This window comes from Nelumbo nucifera, chromosome 3 (genome assembly GCF_055504915.1).
Source record: "Nelumbo nucifera cultivar China Antique chromosome 3, China Antique-T2T, whole genome shotgun sequence".
NCBI classification, from domain to species: domain Eukaryota; kingdom Viridiplantae; phylum Streptophyta; class Magnoliopsida; order Proteales; family Nelumbonaceae; genus Nelumbo; species Nelumbo nucifera.
This window is the reverse complement of record NC_142651.1, coordinates 10063606-10086670: the sequence shown is the minus strand read 5'-3', so window position 1 is coordinate 10086670 and position 23065 is coordinate 10063606. Positions and strand designations below refer to the sequence as shown.

Here is a 23065-nt window from a genome sequence, read left to right as displayed (position 1 = left end):
CAGCGTACAAACTGGGTGCTGCATCTGTTGGTCTGGTTCTTCGGGACCATGGTTTTTAAAACTGACCCGGTGACCGAACCGGTCAGGGGTCCGGTTAATGGGTTGAACGGTCTGACTGTTTGAACCGAATGCTTGACCTATTCTGATTAAAAAAAATGGTCAAAACCGTTCAAACAATTAACCACCTGGTTCAACGATTCACTGACCAAAATCAATGGTTTTGAGGAAAATTCAATTTTTGAGAAAAACGGAACCGAACATTCCCAGTTTTTCTGGTCCGATCCGATTTTAAAAACCGAGTTCAGGACCATAACGGTGCTTTTTTGTTAGCTAGAGCTTTCCCTGTGTGGGAGCTCTGTCATGACTGAAGGAATGGCTCTCTCTCTCTCTATATATAAAGGTCTCTTATTAATTCAAGAGCTCCAGTTATCAAATGTTATTATTGAAGGTGATGTTTGCAGTATTTTCCAATTCATCTTGGTGGATGCTCCTATCCAATGTGGCCGTGCAAAAGTCTATTATGTCACTTTTGTTCATGCTCAGTGAGTTGTATGTGCCAGACGACAAATGTTGCTGCTCATTTAGTTGTCAAACGGGGTTTATCTCTTTCTCTTATGGACCATTAAACCTTTTATTTATTTATTTCTTCTCGGGTAATACTATTGCAAAGAACCAACGAAATCTTGCCATGGGCTTTTCCATAAAAAGAAAAATAAAAAGAAAAAGAAAAAGAAACATGGCCATGCTATGATGCTAAACGCCCAATTGCCAACTAATTTGGGAGTCAGATGGCCCGATGGGTTAAACTCAGTTCTAGGGGTGTCTACAGTTAGGTTAATTGAACTATGGGTAATTTTTGCAAATTGAACCAGTATTATTGGTTTTTCCATTTCTCTAAATTGAAATCGAATAGAAAACACGGTTAACCAGTCCATCGGTTTTGGTTTTTGACTGGTTTGGTTCTTCGATTTTTTGGTTTTTTATATTTATAATATATTTTATAAATATATGTATAATATTATGTTTTAGATAATAAATGATATATAATATATTATAAATATTATAAAAATATATAATATATTTATAAATAGATTATTATAAATATAATATATGTATATATTTATATATAATATATAGAAAATATGTGACATATATTAAAAATATATAAAATATACATATAAATATATATACTAGTCGGTTCGATTAACCACCATTTTTTTTGTAGGTTAATCGAAAACCAAACCAATCCTTTGGTTTTTCAAAACCAAACCAAAATTGAACCGATTAATTCAGTTAACCACATTTTCTTGTTCAATTTTCTTGGTTCAGTTCAGTTTTTCATGGACACCCCTACCTAGTTCCTGCCCATGGGCAAAAAATGTAGCTAAGGCTGTGTTTGGTTGTAATGCAAGTTTATTTGCACTAGTACAAAAGCATGGAAGTGCAAATGTAAATAAAAACTACAAATTCTTGTTTAATTTTGTTTTGGGTTTTACTTCATTATGCTTAATGTCTTAATTTACTTCATTTGTACTACAGTCAAACAAAATAAGCTAAAATTTAAAACAAAAATATTGTAGAATTCTTAGTTCCACTACAATCCTAAACAATTCAAAGTGACAAATACCCCCCACACTAAAACACTAATGCCCGCCGTAGAGCTGAGAATTCTTAAGGTGTACTTTATTATTAATATTTAAGTATACGAGTATATAGTTACCTTTTTGTTTTTTTCACGCGGATGTGTGAATTGGATTGAATCGGATTTTATCGGATCATAGTGCATATTTGATCCAATATAAACGGATCGAATTCGGTTACCCTTAACAGGATCGACTTCTATTCGGATAAACGGATACCTTGAAGCCCCAGATCCGAATTACCCGCCCGCCCGTGTCAGAAAGGAAAAATGGTGGAAGAAAAGGCGAGAACGGTTTTACGAGCCGGTCAGTACTTGACACTGCAATGTGCAATCCCTCTCTCTTTTTCTGTTTCTCCCCTTGCAGAGTTACGCCGGTTAGATCTTTTTAAGAGTTTCGGTCTGCGTATTAGAGCTGGTACGAATTCCTTCCCTCTCTTCGATGTATACATTTGACATCGTTAGGGTTTGTATTACAGTTAATTTAATTTATTTATTATGAATAAACTTTCTTTCTGGTATGAATTTTATTGGCTCACATGACCTCATCTAGCGGGATTTTCATACAATTTAGGTTTCTCAAGTTCATTTCTCTATCTTCTCGTCCTAAACTCATACCTATAATCGAATTTAGGGAATATAGATAAATGAACAAATAGAATAAAAGAAGTAGAAGGCGGAAGAAGAAAACCTTTGAAGTTGAAGGTTGTTAGGTATCTTACAGTTTTGACTTTTTAGAAGACGAATTTCGTCATTCAACCATTCCGGGCCGAAAGTTTGCAGGTTCGTCCCTCTTGCGACTTTCTTCGGTCGAATGCAATTTGTTAATTTCTTTAGTACCTAAAGAGAGAAAAAGTTAGGGCCACTCAAATTTGTTTAGTGTCATGGGTTTTATGGAGCATTTAAAATAACAACTTCAATATCTTTACGTGAGAAAAAAGGATGTAGTTTGACAATAAGCTTGGATGTATAGAAAGTATCCGGTTCTTCATAATGTTAGTTGATTGTGTTTCGTGGGGCGTTATTTATATTGGAACTTAAGCCAAGACAAAATGAGGCCATTTGACAAGTTAACTTTTTTTTTTGCTTATTTCTCTCTTGTCTGTGCTCTAATTCCCCCCTCCCCCCACAGGAACCTGTTGGATCAATAGTTGCTGGACTTGGATCTGTTTTAGTGAATAACATCCCTAAAAACCGAAAATGGTTAGTTATCTGTATCTTATCTCCACTTCAGTTAATGTGCCAGTGAGTGTTTTTTGCAGGCTCATGCATATATGTATGTATCCATCTGTTGGTGTACGTATGTATGTATTATGCGTTTGCATTGTTTTTATTGATTCTCTATTTATTCTCAGTTATCTCCCTAAATGTGTTTATTTACTTCGTTGATTCTATGTACCTATTCTGTTGTACATCTAGTTCCACGACCAGTACATTCAAACATTCTAGGTGCCATTTGGCAAGTCGTTTTAGGGAGATCTTCCAACAGCCTAGATGGCCAAAAGATGTATCATGTAATTAGCTTTTGGGGTAAAGATATAGACTGTTTGGTAAATATCCTAGTCTACCATAATCTATAGAGCTGTTAAATGAAAGATTTTAGGTGCAGAAAGACAGGAAGTTTCATTTGAAGCTTCCAGATTTTTGGCCATTTTGGGATTCCATGAGCTTCTTAGGGCATAGGTCTTTCTGGCTTCCTGTCTTTTATTGCCAAACAAGAAAGACCAAACTTTGGTTTTCCAAAATTTGAAAAGCCCGAAAGACCACACGGAAAGGCTTGCTAAATGCCTCCTTAGTCTATTCTTTTTCCAACTGTTAGACATTCGGTATGGATTTTTCTTCTTTAATATGTATATTTGTTTTTTTTTTCCATCAAATTGAGGCTGCAGTGAAAAATATATTCCATTAGCATGGTGAATGGACAATATCTATTAGTCATGATCTTAACAGGAAATTTTGAGGTTAGTTATATTAGGCACATTGTCAAAACTAGTCTGTGGTACTGGCTATCCTGTGATAGCAAGGTTGTCCTATGATCTAATTTCAAAGGTGGGCTCTTTTTTTGAAAGAAGGTAAAATATAACTGTATTAAAGCAAAAAAAAAAGGTCCTTTGTACAATCAGAACCTGTACAAGAAACCGCCAAGTGATTATCCATTCAATAAATTACACCAAGTTGAATGGTGGTCCTCAATGCTGATAGACAGTATATCAGATTTCAAAGCTGGAGTTTTTTGATCATGGCATCTGATCCACTCTTTTTGAAGTTCAGTTGTATGGAGTAACTTTTGTTCAAATGTTTGGATAATGTGGTGTACTTAGCTGAGCTTCATGGCAGATTGTCCCTTGATGCAGCTAATTAGTAGAAGAATGACTAAGCCTTGCAATTTGCAATTTGATTTCACACAAGATTCTTAGGATTTGGACTTCATGTCTAATATTGGCCTACTTAACTTTGATGACTCATAACACTCTTGTGCTAAATGATATAAAATTTGGGAATAAAAGAAGGCTAATAATAAGAGTGTAGGGAAGGAAAAATATAGTGCTTGTGGATGATACAGATAGAATCACTCTTGTAAATTTACTTCTTTTAACCTGATGGTGCGTGATCTGGATACTCCTAGCTGGAAGGCGATCCAAACTCCAATTGGGCGGCGAGCTGGACCGATCTGCAAAACAGTGGATCAGAGAACCCAGGGCAGCTATCCCGATGACGAAATCGGTTGAACGCGCCCTTTGGCGTCCGCGGAATCTATAAATAGTGTGACGTCTGCGCGTGCTCAAGACGCGACCTGGGTCATTTCGTGGTTGAGTCAGATGGTTGAACAGGCCCGACCAACGGTTCGCCCTCCAAATTGACTAGACCTCGCACCAAATCCACCTGGACTCTTCATGAACTCCCCGCACTGGGTTAGGACCCCTGGCACGAGGAGTGGGGGCCAATTGATGAAGGGTGATTTGGCATGACCTAGCAAGAAGGGGACACGTAGGCGCGATCTGATCGAGGGGTGACAACTCAGCCAGGCAAGCCCAGTTTGCAACATTCGGAGTTCGGGTATTCAACCGGCCCAAAAAACCACCTCGGTGTAGAGGCACTTCGACACCCAATCCAGTTCGGGACTAAAAAATCGAAGTGCCATCTTGGAGCTAATGAGCCGAAACGTCACTTAACCGACTCCAAAGGCCTCTCCAACAGATCCCGAATTTCTCGAGACCACGATGAGAACTCGTCCTAACTCCGCCTGAATCGGAGGTAAAACAATAAACCTTATCAACATAATGCTCTCCTTCAAAAACGGAACAAACCTTATCTGCACAGTCCGGAGATCTCGGAGATCTTTCGTAAGGCCCACGACTACTCCAATATATAAAGACATGGAGCCTCAAGGCAAAAGTACGCGTGATTATTCTACTCACTAGCACTCAAGTTCTCAAGCATTCAGCTCGCATTCACAACATAAGTACTGACTTAAGCATCGGAGCGACCTTGCCGGGTTAGCTGCCCCGGGTTCTCTGATCCACTGTTTTACAGATCGGTCCAGCTCGCTATCCAATTGGAGTTCGGATCGCCTTCCAGCTAGGAGTAGCCAGATTGCGCACCATCAATTGGCGCCGTCTGTGGGAAGACGATCGAAAGGTTATCCCTATTTCTTTACAATTTCAAACTCAATCTTAACCTCAATGGCATCTTCTAACCACACCGGAAAAAGTATCGAGATGAACGTCACCGGGAGGTAAGTTCAGCAATCAACCTTCCCCCAAGGTCCTACGGTATGCATCGGCCAGTTCACTATTCCGCTCACAGTGTTTGGAGTTCCGTCACTGTCCACACCACAGAGCATTGCGCAAGTGAGCGTCCCAAGACTCTCTAGATCGATGCCTCGAAGTGTCTCGGTGGCAGAGACTGGTATGTGGACGTCTCCTCTTTCGGGGCAGCTCGTTCGTTGGTATACTCCACTGGTCGCTCGAGCTCGACATCCTCTACTAGCTTTACTTTTCCTTTTAGGGCAGCCACGTAGCACTTTCGTGATTCGAGCTGGTCACCTCGCACGACTCCCACTCCGTAATCAGTTGGGAACTTCATCGCCAAATAGTAAGTGGATACTATCGCATGTAGAACATGCGTGATGGGTTGACCTACTATGGCGTTGTAGGGGGAGGGAGTCGCGACTACCAGGAACGTGTGTTCAAATCGCACGATGTTTGGCCATGTGCCGGCTTCCATGGGTACTGTGATTCGACCAAGAGGTCTGACCTCCTCGCCGCTGAACCCTACCAAAGGAGTATCTGCCGATTTCAGGTTGCTCTGTTGTAACTGTAGTTTGTCGAAGGTCAACTTGAAGAGTATATCTGCCGAGCTGCCTGAGTCTACCAAGATGCGTTTTACCTCGAAGTCTTTAATTCTTAGCTTCACCACTAAGGCATCATCGTGAGGGTACCAGATCCCGTGTGCATCGTTCTCAGTGAAGTAGATCGGTTCTTCGAGCCGAGGTTGCTTTGGCGGGTTCTCCCCTTCATTCTCTAACTCGTGGACCGAGGTCCTCTCAGCTGCTGATGTATATCCGACGATGATGGACCCGTCGATGATCATGTTAATTACCCTGTAGATCGGTCTTTCCTTTGGCAACTGTCGCGGTGGTTGCTCATTCTGCCTGTTGACCTCGGGGCCACTCCCCCTCTGGTCCCCCTGTCGATCTGCTTGTCCCCTCTCTTCTCGCAAGATGAAGTTCTTTAGGTATCCGCGACGGATAAGTTCCTCGATCTCGTCACGGAGATTCCTGCAATTCTCTGTGCTGTGTCCATGATCTCGGTGGAAATGGCAGTAAACATTTGGGTTTCTTGTTAATAGCCATTAAGATATCTCCTCGCTTAGCGTTCAAAGGCGTGTAGCTCGTTCTCTCCACAGGTGGGGTCCTGGAGCGCCGACCTGACTTGCGAGTTTGCGAGGGGGATCGACTTCTTGACTTGCTTCTTCCCCTGCTCGGGGACTTGCTTTTCTTCCTTTTCTGCCCACCATTGCTTGTTCCTTCATTCTCTCTCTTCCTCTTTTCTGGAGGTGGGTTGTCGATCTTTTGGTTGATCTCCTCCTCGGTACCGATGAAATGATCTGTTAACTTGAGATATTCGGTGATGTCCTTTGGTTTGTTAGTTACCACATGTCACTTAAACTCTTTATGGGTGATTCCTTTCTTTGCTGCAGTGAGTTGCACCACCGGGTCGAGGTCCGGTATCTGCAAGCAAGTGTCGTTGAAGCGCTTTATATAGCTTTTGATTGATTCTCCTTCCCTTTGAACCACGTTCAGAAGGCTTTCCTGTGATTTTGGACACTTCTTGCTGGTAATGAAGTGCGCAGTAAACAGGTCGGCGAACTGGGACCAGCTTTTGATGGAGCTTGGCGTGAGGTTCCGATACCAAGTTCGGACTACCCCCTTAAATGTAGTGGAGAAGGCCACACACACATGCTTCATCAGCCCCAGTTAGGTGCATCTGAGACTGGAAAGAGTCCACATGGTCGTTGGGGTCAAACGACCCGCCATACTTGTCTAATGGGGGCATCTTAAAATCTTTTGGCATTGGAGTTGCCAAGAGCTCGGGAGACAGAGGGGATGATCGGCAAAGTAGTGGAGGTGTAGTCTTCGTAGCCACCGAGCTCGCTTCTTCCTTTCCTTTGGCTTGCTCTTCTTAATGTTCTGGCTTCACCAGCGGACTGTCTCTGGCCGAGGGGCTGCTTGTTTTGCAGCGTCGCCGCTGCTGCTTCTTCACTGACTCGGCATTGGTGCTGACTTCAGTCTCGTCTGGTACTTCGGCCTTGTCGCGAGGTAGATCCTGGTTCTTTCTCGATGGGTTCCCTTGGTTGTGGGGCTCAAACTAGCTATCACGGGGGACGGAGAGGTCTTGTCTCGAGTTCGCACCTCAAACTCCGAACTGGTTATTATCTGCTCGTGAGCCATCATTTTCTTGCTGGGAGTATCGAGGCGGATTGGGTTGACTATCCTTGGACCTGTCTCTGAGATTTCCTTGCGAGACTGGAGGAGTGTGCTGACCATCTCTCCCCCCACGGGGCGAAACCTGACTCCTGAGAGGAATCGGTACTTGCGAGGTCTCTTCACCTCGATGGGGAGGGGAGATCAGATGATGTTCTGGTTGGTTCCAGGCCAATTCAGGTTCTGGCCCTGACGGGGCCCTGGGTGCCGGGGTGGAATCGGCTGTTGGTTTGGCTTTAGTGGAGGGAACTAGTGTTGATTCTGCTGGTACTGTTGGAATTGTTGGACCTGCTGCATTTGGATCTGAATTGTCCGAACGCACTGAACGAGGTCATGAAACTGGGAATGCCCGATTCCGGGGGGAACCACGGATGGCTCAGAGAAAGTCGCGCCTACCACTGGGGGAAGTGGGACGCTCACTTGCGCGGTGCTCTGTGGTGCGGACAGTGACGGGACTCCGGACATTGTGAGCGGAATAGTGAACTGGCCGATGCATACCGTAGGACCTTGGGGGAAGGTTGATTGCTGAACTTGCCCCCTGGTGACGTTCATCTCGATACTTTTTCCGGTGTGGCTGGAAGATGCCATTGAGGTTAAGATTGAGTTTGAAACTGTAAAGAAATAGGGATGACCTTTCGATCGTCTTCCCACAAACGATGCCAATTGATGGTGCGCGATCTGGCTACTCCTAGCTGGAAGGTGATCCGAACTCCAATTGGGTGGCGAGCTGGACCGATCTGCAAAACAGTGGATCAGAGAACCCGGGGCAGCTAACCCGGCAAGGTCGCTCCGATGCTTAAGTCAGTACTTATGTTGTGAATGCGAGCTGAATGCTTGAGAGCTTGAGTGCTAGTGAGTAGAATAATCACGCGTACCTTTGCCTTGAGGTTTCATGTCTTTATATACTGGAGTAGTCGTGGGCCTTACGAAAGATCTCCGAGATCTCCGGGCTGTGCAGATAAGGTTTGTTCCGTTTTTGAAGGAGAGCAGTATGTTGATAAGGTTTATCGTTTTACCTCCGATTCAGGTGGAGTTAGGACAAGTTCTCATCGTGGTCTCGAGAAATTTGGGATCTGTTGGGGAGGCCTTTGGAGTCGGTTAAGTGGCGTTTTGGCTCATTAGCTCCGAGCTGGCACTTTGATTCTTTAGTCCCGAACTGGATTGGGTGTCGAGGTGCCTCTACACTGAGGTGGTTTTTTGGGCCGAGGTGGCTGAATACTAGAACTCCGAATGTTGTGAACTGAGCTTGCCTGGCTGAGTTGTCACCCCTCGATCAGATCGCGCCTACGTGTCCCCTTCTTGCTAGGTCGTGCCAAATCACCCTTCATCATAACCCATTCAGATTACAATTTATTAGCCTTCTATGGGCTGATTGGCAATGGAAACTCCATTGTGGCATAACTTCAAGTTTTATTACAAGGGCTGAGACTTGCAGATGAAAAACATATTAAGGGATTGTTAATGGAGAGGGATTCAAAATCCATTATGATGAAAGGGCAAATGGGTGGTCCATGGAAATCATCGATATATAAAAGCAGGAAAGCAAAACAACTATGTGTTAAGCTGCAAACAGAAATCTGCTAGTTTCCAAGATCAACAAATTCCTTAGCTGATTCCCTCACCTGGGGAGTGGACAGACAGGGTTGTTTGGGGGGAAATATCCTTTGGATTAAAGAAAGCGTTTTATTGGTATGAAGCTATTGAAGGAGGAAGGTTCTTGATCTGGTCTTAGACTTTTCATCTTGTCTCCCTGAATGTGCACCTTGTACATTTTCTTGATGTTAATAATTTTTTTTTTCGGTTACTGATAAAAAAACTTCCTTTAACCAATTTTTATAGGACAAAATTGCTCAGAGAAATGTAATGACTGATTTCTTAAGTGAGGATTTCTTGGAGTTACTTCATTACTTTCATTAGCAGAATTTGTGGTACAATTGCATGCAGTGCTATAGTAGCTTATTTAGGGGCCATTACTTGTGTAATGGCAAAATCTTGGACCGGCAAGTCTGATAATGCAGGTTCGAGTCTGAGAACAACCACTTTGTGCCAAAAAAGGCCAAAGGTTAGGACCATATCAAATCTACCCTCCCAAGACCCTGAATAGCACCAACATTGGGTAATTGTCTTTTGCTATTGTAGCTGACTTGTGGTATGAATAAGGGTCTATTCTTTCAATTCTTAATTTGTATTTGTAAGACTGAGTACTCATTATCTCCTTTTTTTTTGATGAATGATCATTATCTCCTTTTCTTACTGGCTGTTCTCTCTTGATTAAACACACAACAACAAAAAAGGGCTGGCAGAAAAATAGAAAACCAGGAAATCAGAAAGTAACCAGTAAGGAGCGCCCCCCCCCCCCCACCCAAAAAAAAAAAAAAGAAAAAAGAAAAAAGAAAAAAAGGAAAAATAATGAATATGGCTATATTTAGCTATTCTTTATTTTTTTGGGATCAATTTTTAGCTATTCTTTATAGAACTCATAACTTTGTTATTTACCTGAAGCATTGCGCCGGGCCCTTAATAATAAAAAGGGCATTATACTGGGACAATCTTGTTCCCATGGTGTGATACCTAGTAGGATGATGCATCTCTGTTTTGTTCTCAGATGCCTAATATGTGTGTTTCATTAAAAAATACAGTACAGTATTTTTGTTCTCAGTGGGCAAACTGATGTCTTGGGTGTCTGTGTCTGAGGATTTCAGAAATTGTAATATATCAGCTGTTTTTCTTTCTAGTTCCTGGTGGAATGTGTAATTGCTGATTTGATCAATCGGCCTTTTCTGGGACTGATCTCAGCCTCCTTTTTGTATTTCTTATCTCAATAAATATTACTTTACCTTTTCCAAAAAAAATACAGTACAGTATACCAGGTGCTTCTTGATAATTCAGTGGAATGCTGTATCTCTTTTTTTATTTAATTTTAGTGGATATTATGCTTCAAAGTTTGTTTCTCCTTGGTTATTTGAGATTCTAAGTTTCTCCGCAAAAAAACTTCATATTTGCATATTGATTTTCTTCCATTTCTGGTTTTTCAGGCAACACTTGCTGATTCTTTCTTAGCAGATCTTGATGAATTATCTGATAATGAAGCCAATCTACTTGTGAGTACATCGCCCTTTTCTTTTCATTAAAATATACTTTTATCTTTTTCTTTTTTTTTTGTGAAGGAAGAACTACTTCTATCTGTTCAGTGGAACATGCCAATTTAGAAACTTATTATTTTACCTTAACTCCATCCTGATTTCTTTATGCTAATTTGTTTGTGTTTTATTAGCTCTGGCTTTATTCACAATAACAATATTTTGTGACAGGATGAAGATGTTGGTGATGCTGGAGACATGGAAGAGGATATTGATGGTGATTTGGCAGATATAGAATCTCTTAACTATGATGATTTGGATAGTGTTTCAAAGCTGCAAAAGACACAGCGTTATAACGATATCATGCAGGTTAGTTACAATTTTTTTCTTATAATATTTTTTTTTTGGTTTTATTCTTTGATCTACAATCCATGTTTAACTAAGATGATTTTGATTGTGTTGCATTGTTTGTAATTATTTGATGCTTCTCTTTAGGAGTCAAAATGAAATAGCCATGTGATAGGAACCTGTTGGATGACCAGGGTCCAGTTAGGCCCAAACCCACTTCTGTAGCTCCCACTGGTCCGCCTAAGCGCCCATTCAAGCATTTGGTTCCTCCTTACAAACGGGACTATTTTAGAAGGCCATGTCAGAATCAGAAGTTGGTTATAACTGAGGTTCACAGGATCTGACCTGCTTGTTATGTGCTTGTACTCCCCATAAAGAGGCACCAAAGCTGAATAAGAAAATACCATCAATCCTGAGTTTTCAATTCCCCTCTTTTCTCTTGTAAGAGGCAGAGCTTCCCTTGAAGTAGAGCTAGGTTGTTTCCCAACACCATTTTACCACATGCATTGATCTTGGGAGTTAGGAGTGAAATCAGAAAATTATCTAGGTTAAATAAGTTCAGTAGTACTGCCATAGCCCCATTATGTGGTCCCAAGCTAAGAATGTCTCATGACTCTGATCCTTCTTGCATTATACTATGAAATGAGGATTAAAATAACTTATTGGAACCACAAACAAAATGAATTGGGAGGTTACCACCATTATAAAATAATCCATTCCTTTCTGCTTGTCTTAGGTCATATTTCTTTGTTTCAGTAATTGTTAAAATGCCTTGACTTGAAACTGGTAAAATTCATTCAGTTAGCTATTCAATAAACTCATGATTGTCATTTTAGATGTTCTACAAGTGAGCTACCATTGCACCTTTTAAATGCTATAGATTGTAGATGCTAGGGTCATGTTTTGTGGAGTTCCTTCATACTTTGAGTGGGGTTGGTATTGTTTGAGGCTGATTCAAACCTGACTAGACTGAACCTAACCCTGAACCATGCTTCCCTTAACAAATTTAAGTTTGGGGCTTAGACATGAACAATGGATCTATAGGTACTTTCATTTGCATAAATCCAACTTTGCATTTTTATGTGGATGGAAAGAGTGATGCTGTCTCTGAAATGCAGAAAGTTGAGGATGCACTTCAGAAGGAGACTGATGTTTCCAACCAAGGCATGGTGTTGGAGGATGATCCTGAATATCAGTTGATAGTTGATTGCAATGCTTTGTCGGTTGACATTGAGAACGAAATCATTATCATCCACAATTTTATTCGAGACAAATATCGCTTAAAGTTTCCAGAACTTGAATCTCTTGTTCATCATCCAATTGATTATGCTCGGGTTGTAAAGAAGATTGGGAATGAAATGGATTTAACTCTTGTTGATCTGGAGGGACTTTTACCCTCAGCTATCATTATGGTTGTTTCTGTTACAGCATCAACTACTAGTGGCAAGCCACTGTCTGAGGAGAATCTTAAAAAGACAATTGATGCATGTGATCGAGCTCTTACTCTTGATTCAGCTAAGAAGAAGGTCCTTGATTTTGTTGAGAGTAGGATGGGGTATATTGCACCAAATCTTTCTGCTATTGTTGGAAGTGCAGTTGCAGCAAAACTGATGGGGACTGCTGGTGGTCTGTCAGCATTAGCTAAGATGCCAGCTTGTAATGTTCAGCTTCTTGGTGCCAAGAAAAAGAATCTGGCAGGTTTTTCAACTGCAACTTCCCAATTTCGTGTAGGCTATCTTGAACAAACAGAGATTTTTCAAAGTACACCACCTTCTTTGAGGATGCGTGCTTGCCGACTTTTGGCTGCAAAGTCAACACTTGCTGCACGAGTAGATTCAACAAGAGGTGATCCAACAGGGAAGACTGGAAGGACCTTGCGGGAAGAAATCCGTAAGAAGATTGAAAAGTGGCAAGAACCACCTCCTGCAAAGCAACCGAAACCACTTCCAGTTCCAGATTCTGACCCTAAAAAGAAGAGAGGCGGTCGTCGGCTCAGGAAGATGAAGGAGAGGTAGTGCAATTTCTTTTACACACATTACTTGTTGCAGATATGTCATTTCCTTTGGTTTTCTAAATGTTTAACTTCACATTTTCAGATATGCAATGACAGATCTGAGAAAACTGGCTAATAGGATGCAGTTCGGAGTTCCAGAAGAGAGCTCTTTAGGTAATACTATGTCTGTGCACATGCTGAAACTAGTGCATCTTCTGTTTCTTGTTTGGAAACTGAAGTATGAATTTGTCAGTGTTAACAAGTTTTGGATCTTTTGGTCCTGTTCTTTTGGATTATTAATTATTTCATCATTCTTATTTTTTTTGGTAATAGAGGAATATCTTAAATACAAGAAACAAGTATCAACATGAAAAGAAAAGAAAACTAAAACAAGCAGTTTGGGCCTAAATTGCCACACCCAGACAAGTCTAAAAACAAAACATCTAAAAGTCAACAAGAAGGAACATTAAACCACTCTTCAAAAGTCTGTGATGCCATGCATGCCAGATGGTGAGCCACCCAGTTTCTATTTCCTCTCATGAAATTGAACTTGACCTGCCTATCCTCCAAAATCTTTAACGAGTTTAAGAGAATAAGTTTTACACCCAAAGCAGCATCAATATCTCTTTTGCATAGTGCACTACTATTCCCTGCCAATAACTTTCCCAAAATAACAAACTGCAAATTAAGCTTTTGCCACATGATAGAACCGTGGAGAATTGTATGAGCTTTACTTTCCATCGAACACTTCCTGCTACAAAAACCCACACTAGCTGCTATGAATCTCCCTTCATGATTATGAACCACTACACCAAAAGAGGCCTCTCCTGACTGCTTAAAACTTCTGTTCGCATTGATTTTCAACCAACTTCCTTGAGGTGGATGCCAACAAAAAGATTGACTTATGTTCCTCATTAGATGAGGCAAGATGTGGAGGGTCAGAAATCGTTTTAATAGCCAGAAGATTCCTGTTAATGACAAACAAACAATCTATGGGGTTATCCATATAATTGTTAAAAATTGAATTTGTTTTTTACTTATCCAAAATTTCCACAAGGATTTTTATGTGAATGCAAGGATGTCTTTTTGCCTTTTTTTTGTTGCCCACTGCCCATCTTTTTTGAGAATTGAAATAGATTCATAACATTACATTCTGAGATGCAATCCATCTTGAGGTTGAGATAAACTCGGAACCATATGGCTTTAGAGAAGGCACTTATGGAACACATGTTCTACCAATTCATTTTCTTCCCCTCAGCAGCCACATCCCCATCTATACTTATCCCATCCTTTGACAATTCATGATAGACAAGGTCAGTTGTGTTTGGATATCAAGCCTTTATTAGAGTTTCACTTTTACTTGTTTTGGTTTTTATGTGAGTAGCCTCTATTATCCCCTTTTGCTCCATTTTATGGAACCATAATTATTAAAATGTGTGATAATAAGCCTTTAAGTTAGAAATGGAAGCCAATGTCAAACCTTAAAATGTATACTTTTGAGATAAACTTGTTGGTTATTCTTTTATATTTTTTTGATTGGAAACGGTAACTTCATTAAATAACTTTCCAGATTTAAGTACAGCTGTCAACCCCTAAGTAGGTGTTGAGCCCCAGTTATCTTTCTTACAAAACTGCCCAGAACATACTCTCCCTCACAGTCCCTTTTTTAGCCAACGTGTCAGCTAAACCATTAGCTGATCTCCCTTGTTGTATTGTGGATTTCCCTTATGGGCTGTCTATAAATCCAGGCTCCCAACTTACCAGATTGCAACCACTCGATCAACAATTTAGAGTCTCCCTCAATCTCAATTTGGTGTAACCCCAACTGTTTTGCATATCTTACACCTTGAAGCAAGGCCATCACCTCCACTCTCAATGAAATGGATTGCCATTTTTTCTTTCAAGGAAAAATCATATTATTCTTTTGTTTTTCTTGCAACCACCTAAATAAAAGAGTTTTTTGTTAGGAAAAATATTTCACCCTTTTCCTTTGGTAATCTGGGGAAAGCAGGAATAGGGTGAGTTTTTGGAATCATCAAGGAGTAGTAGTGGTACTGTTTTCAGGACCAATTGGATTTGGTGACTTGATTCCGGCTTAAACTCAGTCTCTCTTACAAGGCTTGAAACTTGCCAAGCAGTTAGGAGCAAGAGAACTGGAAATTGAAGGGGGTTCACTACTGGTCATAACTTGGGTAAAGCAAATCGACTCGGTGCCATGGAAATTCTGATTTATCTTCAGACAAATTGACCTACTTGCAAAGAAACATAATTCTAGTTTTGGATGGGTGAAAATGGAAGCAAATGGGTTGGCTGATGTGCTAGCAAAACAGGGGGTTGTAGATCCACTTTATTTTGGGCAATGCTGTAATCTGTTTTAACCTGGGTCACGTATATGATGGATTGTCTTTGTACTGTAACCAGTAACTAATAATTTAGTAAATGAAATTTTCTTTGCTGATAAAAAAAGCCTTTTACCAAAATACAAAATTCATCCCCTTAGAAATGGCTTTGTCTTCATGTCAACAAAACCCTTTCTTGAGTTTTTGATGATTTGACTGTTGGATGTGTGGACTGGCTAAGTCTATCATTACCGTGCAAAACATTTTTCAGAACATTGTTTTTTAGTGCCTTAATTTATGCTTTTGGCAGGATAGCTGCATATGGATTGTTTGCATAAAAATGGGTTGGCTGGGATATTTCGACTTTCCCTTCTCTTGAGCCTCATGTTCAGACCTTTGTTTACAATTATTGTATTGTTTTTGGAGGGACACTTTAGGGTTAAGTGTATGGAACAGTATATCAATGCTGATTCAGTAAAGGTGGATCATGTGGGCTTGAAGTAGAAAGTATAAAAATATGTGTGAAATTATTTTCTCTGTTTATAAATTTGTTTTTTAGAAACCCATGCAGTATTCTCTGTTACTTCAAAATTTGTTTTCTGTTGTACATCCTTTCTACCTCTTGTGGAATTTTACTAGGATGTGAGGTTTCTGGTTGTATTAATGAGTGTAGCAGAAATGCAAAGGTTGAGATGGATGGGGGGGAAAACTAGGAAGGGTAGGATCAGAATTGAACTTGTTGAAGGAACCTAGGAGTGGTTCCAATAGGTAATAGAATGGGGGAAAGTAGATTAAGATGGTTTGGTCATGCTTATATGATTGCCTTTTCATGCTCATGCTGGGGCATTCCTGAGAAGCGGCACGCTACACATAAACTCGAGTGTGGTGTCAAATGGGCAAGGGTTGCTAGGTTGTTACTTGTTAGTCAGAAGCAATGCATCACACTATGCCGATTGTTGTGGAAAATGGGCCAAGGTTTCCCGCATCCTTTTCGATGTGGGTGGGTAAAAAAGTTAGTCCAAGAAACACAAATTCAATTAGCCACTTGGAATGTAGGAACTTTAATAGGAAGAATTGTGGATTTAGTAACATTATGAAGAGAAGAAGGATTAATATTGCATGCTTAAGAGAAACTAAATGAAAGGGTAAAAAGTTAAAGAAATTGATGACTTCAAATTATGGTATATGGGAGAATTAAATAATAGAAATGGAGTAGTGATAATGGTAGATAAGGATCTAAAAATGAAATTGTAAATGTTAAAAGCATTATAGATAGAATAATTTTAATTAGACTTGTTTTAAGTGAAGAAATACTAACAAAATTAGTGCTTATGCACCTCATGTGAGTTTAGAAGAAAACATTAAAAGACAATTTTGTGGAAACTTAGAAGGACTAATCCAAGGTCTTCTAAATGAGGAGAAGATATTTATAAGAGGAGACCTCAATGGACATTTGAAGAAGAGAAGTGCAGGATATGATATGGTGTATGAAGGATTTGGGTTTGGGGGAAAGGAATGAAACAAGAGATATTATTTTAGATTTTGCAATAGCTTATGATATGGCAATAGTAAACACTTTTTTTTTAAAGAATGATGAATACTTAATAACATTTAAAAGTGGATCAAACATAAGTCAAATAGGCCTTTTGTTACTAGAGAGAACAGAATGAATGATGTGTAAGGATTGCATAGTTATTCTAGGGAAAAACTTAGCCACACAACATAAATTTGTTGCAGATATGCACAATTGGAAAAGGAAGAGAAATAGGTTTCCAAGAATTAGGTGGGAAAACCTACAAAGAGGAAACTAACACACTTTAGAGGTATGATGATAGAAGGAAAATGGAATTTAGATGGAAAGACTAATTATACATTATTTGAAATGGCTAATTGCATAATAGCAAAGGACATTTTATGAGAATATAAAGGGAAAAGGCAAAGCACTAAAGAAACTTGGTGGTGGAATAAAGGGGTTCAAAATGTAACCAAATTAAACTGAACATGTTATAAAGATTGACAAAAGACTAAAAATGGAGAAAACTTGGAAAAGCATAAAACTATAAGAAAGTGAAGTTAAACAAAAAGTAAATGAAGTTAGATTTAAGGGCTTAAGGCATGTGATGAGATCTATCATAATTCATAAATTAGACACAAGAAAGAGGGAATGGAATTTATAAACCAGAAAAGATGAGAGAAAGCAAAGACAAATTTAAATCATGTTTTAGGTGCATTAAAGAGGAGGATCAAATAATCTTGGCAAAAGATGTAGAAATCAAGGAAGGATGGAAAAACTATTTAAAATTTATTAAATGAACATGTAGAGGGTGTTAATGGAGGAGAGATTAGCAACTCTAATAGTGTTAAAAATAACATGTAGGTATGTAAAAATAAAATTACTAAATGCAGTTGTCACTATATAAGATGAAAAAGGGAAAAACATTAGGATCCGATGGTATTCCAAATTCCAATTGAAGTATGGAAAGGTATGGGAGAGGTAGGCTTATTATGACTAACTAAACCATTTAATAAGACAATGAAAGAAAAGAAGATGTTTGATGAATGGAGAAAGAGCACTATGGTGCTTATTTGAGAACAAAGGTGATTTATAAAGTTGTAATAACTATCGTGAGATTAAACTCGTGAGCCACACTATGAAACTGTGAAAGAGAATAATTGATCTAAGTTTATGACATGAAAAGGAACTCTAGAATTTTCAGAGAAAAGGAAAAGAATAAGGAAGCGTTGATTGAGGTCATAAGCCTAAGAGTGGCACATTGGGTTAAGACCTTGAATTTGTTCTCAGACTTTAAGATTGATGATTTCTTCAGAGCTTGGGGGGGCTATATCTGCCTCATCTTCTAGAAGACTGATTGCAACAGTGGTCTGGTCTCCCCCTGCCTTGTGGCTGGTTGAAATTGAATTTTGATGGAAGTAGTGTGGGCAATCCAGGCCCTGCTGGAATTGGAGGAGTTATCAGGAATATATGCGCCTTCTTCTCGAGTCCTGCTGGGCAAAGTGATGTGGCATCAACAGAATTCTTAGCAGCTGTTTTTGGGCTTGAGAGAGACAAGGATTTGGGTTTTGAAAGGCTAACTATTGAAGGTGATTCCAAAACAGTTGTGGACTGGTTAAAGAAAGGGGAAGGAGTTTCATGGCTCCTAAGGAATGACCTTAGGAGGTTCAAAAGGCTGTCCAGGGATATGTTGATTCAAATTAATTGGATTAGAAGATCGGCTAACAGTTTGGTGGATAGTTTAGCTAAACAAGGGGTGCAAAGACAGTTTATGTTTTGGGCTTATTTTGTAATATTTGGGGGTTTGGACACTCGGTGTCTATTTGTATCCTTCACTACTTGTTATGCTGCCTTAATCAGCTTTATGAAATCTTATTTCTGAGTATATATATGGGTTTATGCTAGGGAGATCAACCATTGAAAACTGCGTTCTTTTAAGACAATTGATAGAAAAGTTTATAGAGAAGAAAATAGATCATATGGTGTTCATTAATTTAGAGAAAGCTTATGATAGAGTCCCTAGAGAGATAACATGGTAGGCTTTGGAATACAAAGGGGTTTCAAATAGGTACACAAACATTATTAAAGAATGTATGAGCCTATGAGAGTGGAACAAAGGGGTTCCAATAAGTATGGGAGAGACATCAGATTTTATAGTTATGATGGGTTTTGACCAAGATTAAGCACTTAGCTCTTATTTATTTGCATTGGTCATAGATGAATTGATGAAACATATTCAAGAGGAGGTCCCATGGTGCCTGTTGTTTGTTGATGAGATTGTTTTAATTAATGAAAGAAATGAAGGATTGACTAAAAATTTAAGTTTAAAGGTAAATACTTTAGAAACAAGAGATTTTAAACAAAGTAGGACTGCAAATTAGGGTACACTGAGGCCAAGGGATAACTCAATGTGACATTTTTTGGTATGTTGGTTTGATAATTCATAACAAGGGAGAGATTGATGAGGATGTCACCCATAGAATTAGAGTAAAATGGGAAAAACAGAGGGGTGCATCCTGAGTCTTATGTGATTGGTGAATATTACTAAGATTAAAAGGAGAATTTTATAAAATAGTTGTAAGCCTCCCAACTATGTTATATGAAGCAGTGTTGTGCAGTCGAGAAGCATGTTCAAAAAATGAAGAGTGGCAGAAAGGTATATGCTTAGATGGATGAGTGGAAAAAACTAGAAAGGATAGGGTCAGAAATGAAGTCATTCTTAGGAACCTAGGAGTAGCTCCAATAGGTGATAAAATGAGGGGAAGTAGACTAAGATTGTTTTGTCATGTGCTTAAAAACCATCTACAGCACCTGTAAGAAGAAGTGATAGGTTACAAGTTGAAGGGACTAGAAGGGATAGGGGCAGGGAAGACGGGACATGGGTTGAAGTAGTAGGAAATGATGTTAGTGCTCATAATTTAACAATGGATACTGGCATTAAATAGAGAATGACAAAATGGGGTTCATGTAGCCAACCCCATATAATTGGGACAAGATTTAGATGTTATTGATGATGATGATGGTCATGCCAAAAAAAAAAAACTATCTACAACACCAATAAGAAATGATCTGTTACAAGTTGAAGGGTTTAGAAGAGCTAGGGACAGGCCCAAAAAGAATTGGTTGAAGTATAAGAAAAGATTTAAAGGCCTATGATTTAACAATAGATATGGCACTGAACAAAACGAAATGGCGGAACAGGGATCATTTAGCCAGCTCCATATGGTTTGGGACAAGGCTTAGATGATGATGATGGAATGTAATAATTTTTTACTGTTAACAGTATTTCATAAAAATTTCTGAGAGTTGTTGCCAGAAAGGATACCTGCTTTATGCAAAAGTGTTTTTTTTTTTTTAAATGTTGTAACTTGTTCCTGGTTGAGCATTGGTTGTTTTAATACATTGCTTATAACGTTTGGCTTACTGTGCACACTGCAGAACTTATTTTTCATTTACTGTTTATATTTAGGGGATGGTCTGGGTGAAGGGTATGGCATGCTTGGGCAGGCTGGAAGTGGGAAGTTGCGTGTAGCTGTTGGTCAGAGCAAGCTAGCAGCCAAAGTTGCTAAGAAGTACAGTTCCTTTGCATATCCCTATTTTTCTGCTTCATATACCTGTCATTACTTATTAGTGTAGTTTCCTATTTTGCAAATTTTACTGTGTTCTTTTAATGTTCCATTGTCAACCTTGTCTAAATGACCTTAAACTACCTTACTGTTTTCAGGTTCAAGGAAAAAAACTATGGAAGCAGTGGTGCTACCTCAGGATTGACTTCAAGTTTGGCATTTACACCCGTGCAGGTTTGTCCTTTATATGATATGTATGTATATTTTATGGCACAATCTCTTTGGTTTTGGACAAATAAAACGTAAGATTTACTGGGTGGATGAATAATTTGGTTAAAAGAGCCTTGTCAACTGAAGCCAAACCTGTGCCCAATTGTGTAAGCTGGATGCACTTGGACAAACAGAATGACCCATAAAATGGAAGGAGTCTGGGTAATGTGCATGTTTGTTAGTAGGACAAAGCACGTTTATGATTTCATAATGCAGATATCTTGAATCTAGAAGTAAACAGATCTGCAGTTTTGAAGCTGCTTTTACACAATATTTGATGTGTTAGGCTTTATAAATTGTCATTTGATAGTACTGTTGATTTAACTCCATTTGTGAGGAATCTGGTCGAATCTATTGGTTAGAGGGACATTTAGGCTCCGTTTGGTTTGTGGGAAGATTTGTGTGGGATGGGAAAGTGTAAAAAATTAAGTTTCCATTGTTCGGTTTTATTGGGATGGGATGGGATGGGAAAATGTAAAAAGGGTCACCTTCGTCCTCCTCTCAACCGAACAGAGTGGCAACTAGGAACAGAAGCAGCGGATCTGAACCCATTCCGGTTTCCCTCTCCCGCTCTCTCTCCCTGATCTTCTCTCTTCTTCTTCTTCCCCTCTTCCCCCATTTTCTCTCTCGCTCCGTTTCGTCACCGCTTCTGCAACGGCGGTAGATCTGTGCGTCCCCTCTCTAATCTCTCACTCTCTCTCTCTTCTTCTTCTTCTTTTGCTTCTTTTTCTTCTTCGTTTTTCGTCTCCACTACTCTGGTTCGCTGCCTGGTTTGCTTTGCCTGCGTGTCACCGCTGCCTGGTTCGCCCTGGTTCGCTGCAGATCTGGTGAAGACGGGAAGAAGGTGAGAAAGAAGAGGAAGACGGTGGTTCTTTGACTTCTTCCAGTTGTAACAGTGTTTTTCCAAAATTTTCCACCGGGGTCCCACGGTTTTGGTGCGACCTCAAATCCATGATTTTGGGATCTGAAATCCCACACTTTTCTCTTCCCATCCCTCTGTTTCCCTCAAAACAAATGAGAGAAAAGGGAATATTTTCGGAATATTCCCTTCTCATCCCCATCCCACAAACCAAACGGAGCCTTAGAGATGAGGGTGATGTTGAATTGACATATTGTATCTGGAAAGACATATTGACCATGACTGAGCACATAAGAGAATATTCTTGAACTTAGGCAGCTCTTTGGTTGATCCAATAGTAGGGGATTTTTCTTGAGAGAACTACTGATTATGCTTTTGTTTCTTTTTTCTGTAAATTATGAGTGAAGTCATTATCATTTGTGATGTAAAAGGGTAAATATGATCTTTAAGGTTTACGAAGTATTGATGTGGTTATGAAAGATGCATCATTGCCTTTGTTAAATGATATTATAATTGTTTTCCTTGTCTGTTTACCTGCTAAATTCTCTCTCATAGTAGTATTACTTCATGAACTACTGAAACAGATGCTGTTGATTAAATTGGTCTTTTTTTCTGCTATCATGTAATTTTTTTTGCCAGTAATGAGTCGGTTCTGTTCTGTATTTCAGGGAATTGAACTTACAAATCCACAGGCTCATGCAAATCAACTGGGAAGTGGAACTCAAAGTACCTACTTCTCTGAAATAGGAACATTCTCAAAGATCAAGCGCACTTGAATCATCATGAGGCAGTGCTTATGTCACTCCTAATTAAAGTACACCCAGTCTTGTGACTCTTTTTACTTAAAGTAAGTGAAATTTAAGGGAACAAAGTAAATTACCAAATGAACCTTGTTAAACTGATTCTTCTGACTTATTTTTTGTATATCAGCTTCCTATTCAATGGAAGTTACGACTGCAGGACTTGGCTATGCAGATTATCAGCAAAAAAATGACACTTCGTTGAATATTCATTTGAAGGTAGCCTGAAACCATCGATTTCTTATATATGGTATCAATAGATTCAATACTGATACATCTTTTACCCCCCCCCCCCCCCCCCCCAAAAAAAAAAAGAAGTAAAATACAGCTACGTCTGTGCATATGGTCATTGATGAACATCTTGTGCTTGTAAATTGTTTTTTTTTTTTCTTTTAAATTTGTCAAGTTAGCAATTTAGCATGAGGAAAGCTCAAGGTCAAACGAAGATGCCCGTTGTGACTTTGATCCATTTGTAGTCCTACAAGGCTACAACCATGGACGACACACTCCATGAACAGATAAAACGTGTTTCTGGTTTTGGAACCAGCCTGAAAACGAAACCAAAAACGTTCCAAACATCCTTATATTGCATATCGCCTGGTCCCAATCGTGTAACTTTTTCTCGACTCTTGAGTTACGGTTACGGAATTAACTTCGTAAGCATCCTCAACC

General features: G+C 39.5%; 1 protein-coding gene across 4 annotated transcripts; it reads left to right on the top strand.

The window, feature by feature from the left end:
* The first annotated feature begins 1904 nt into the window (after positions 1-1904).
* Positions 1905-22862, top strand: EMB1220 (pre-mRNA processing ribonucleoprotein binding region-containing protein). Of its 4 annotated transcripts, none has more exons than XR_734550.3 (10): positions 1905-2057; positions 2772-2842; positions 10661-10726; positions 10937-11074; positions 12172-13064; positions 13150-13220; positions 20368-20470; positions 20623-20698; positions 22262-22440; positions 22524-22862. XR_734550.3 is itself a non-coding variant. In XM_010253001.3 (9 exons), exons 2-9 carry the CDS (start codon positions 2840-2842, stop codon positions 22367-22369), a joined length of 1458 nt encoding a protein of 485 aa, XP_010251303.1. In that variant the 5' UTR covers positions 1905-2057; positions 2772-2839; the 3' UTR covers positions 22370-22862. The 4 variants fall into 4 exon arrangements, 2 of the variants coding, with proteins under 2 accessions (XP_010251303.1, XP_010251304.1); XR_016083789.1 differs by lacking the exon at positions 1905-2057 and adding an exon at positions 2316-2422; XM_010253001.3 differs by having other exon boundaries at positions 22262-22862.
* The last annotated feature ends 203 nt before the right edge of the window (positions 22863-23065 follow it).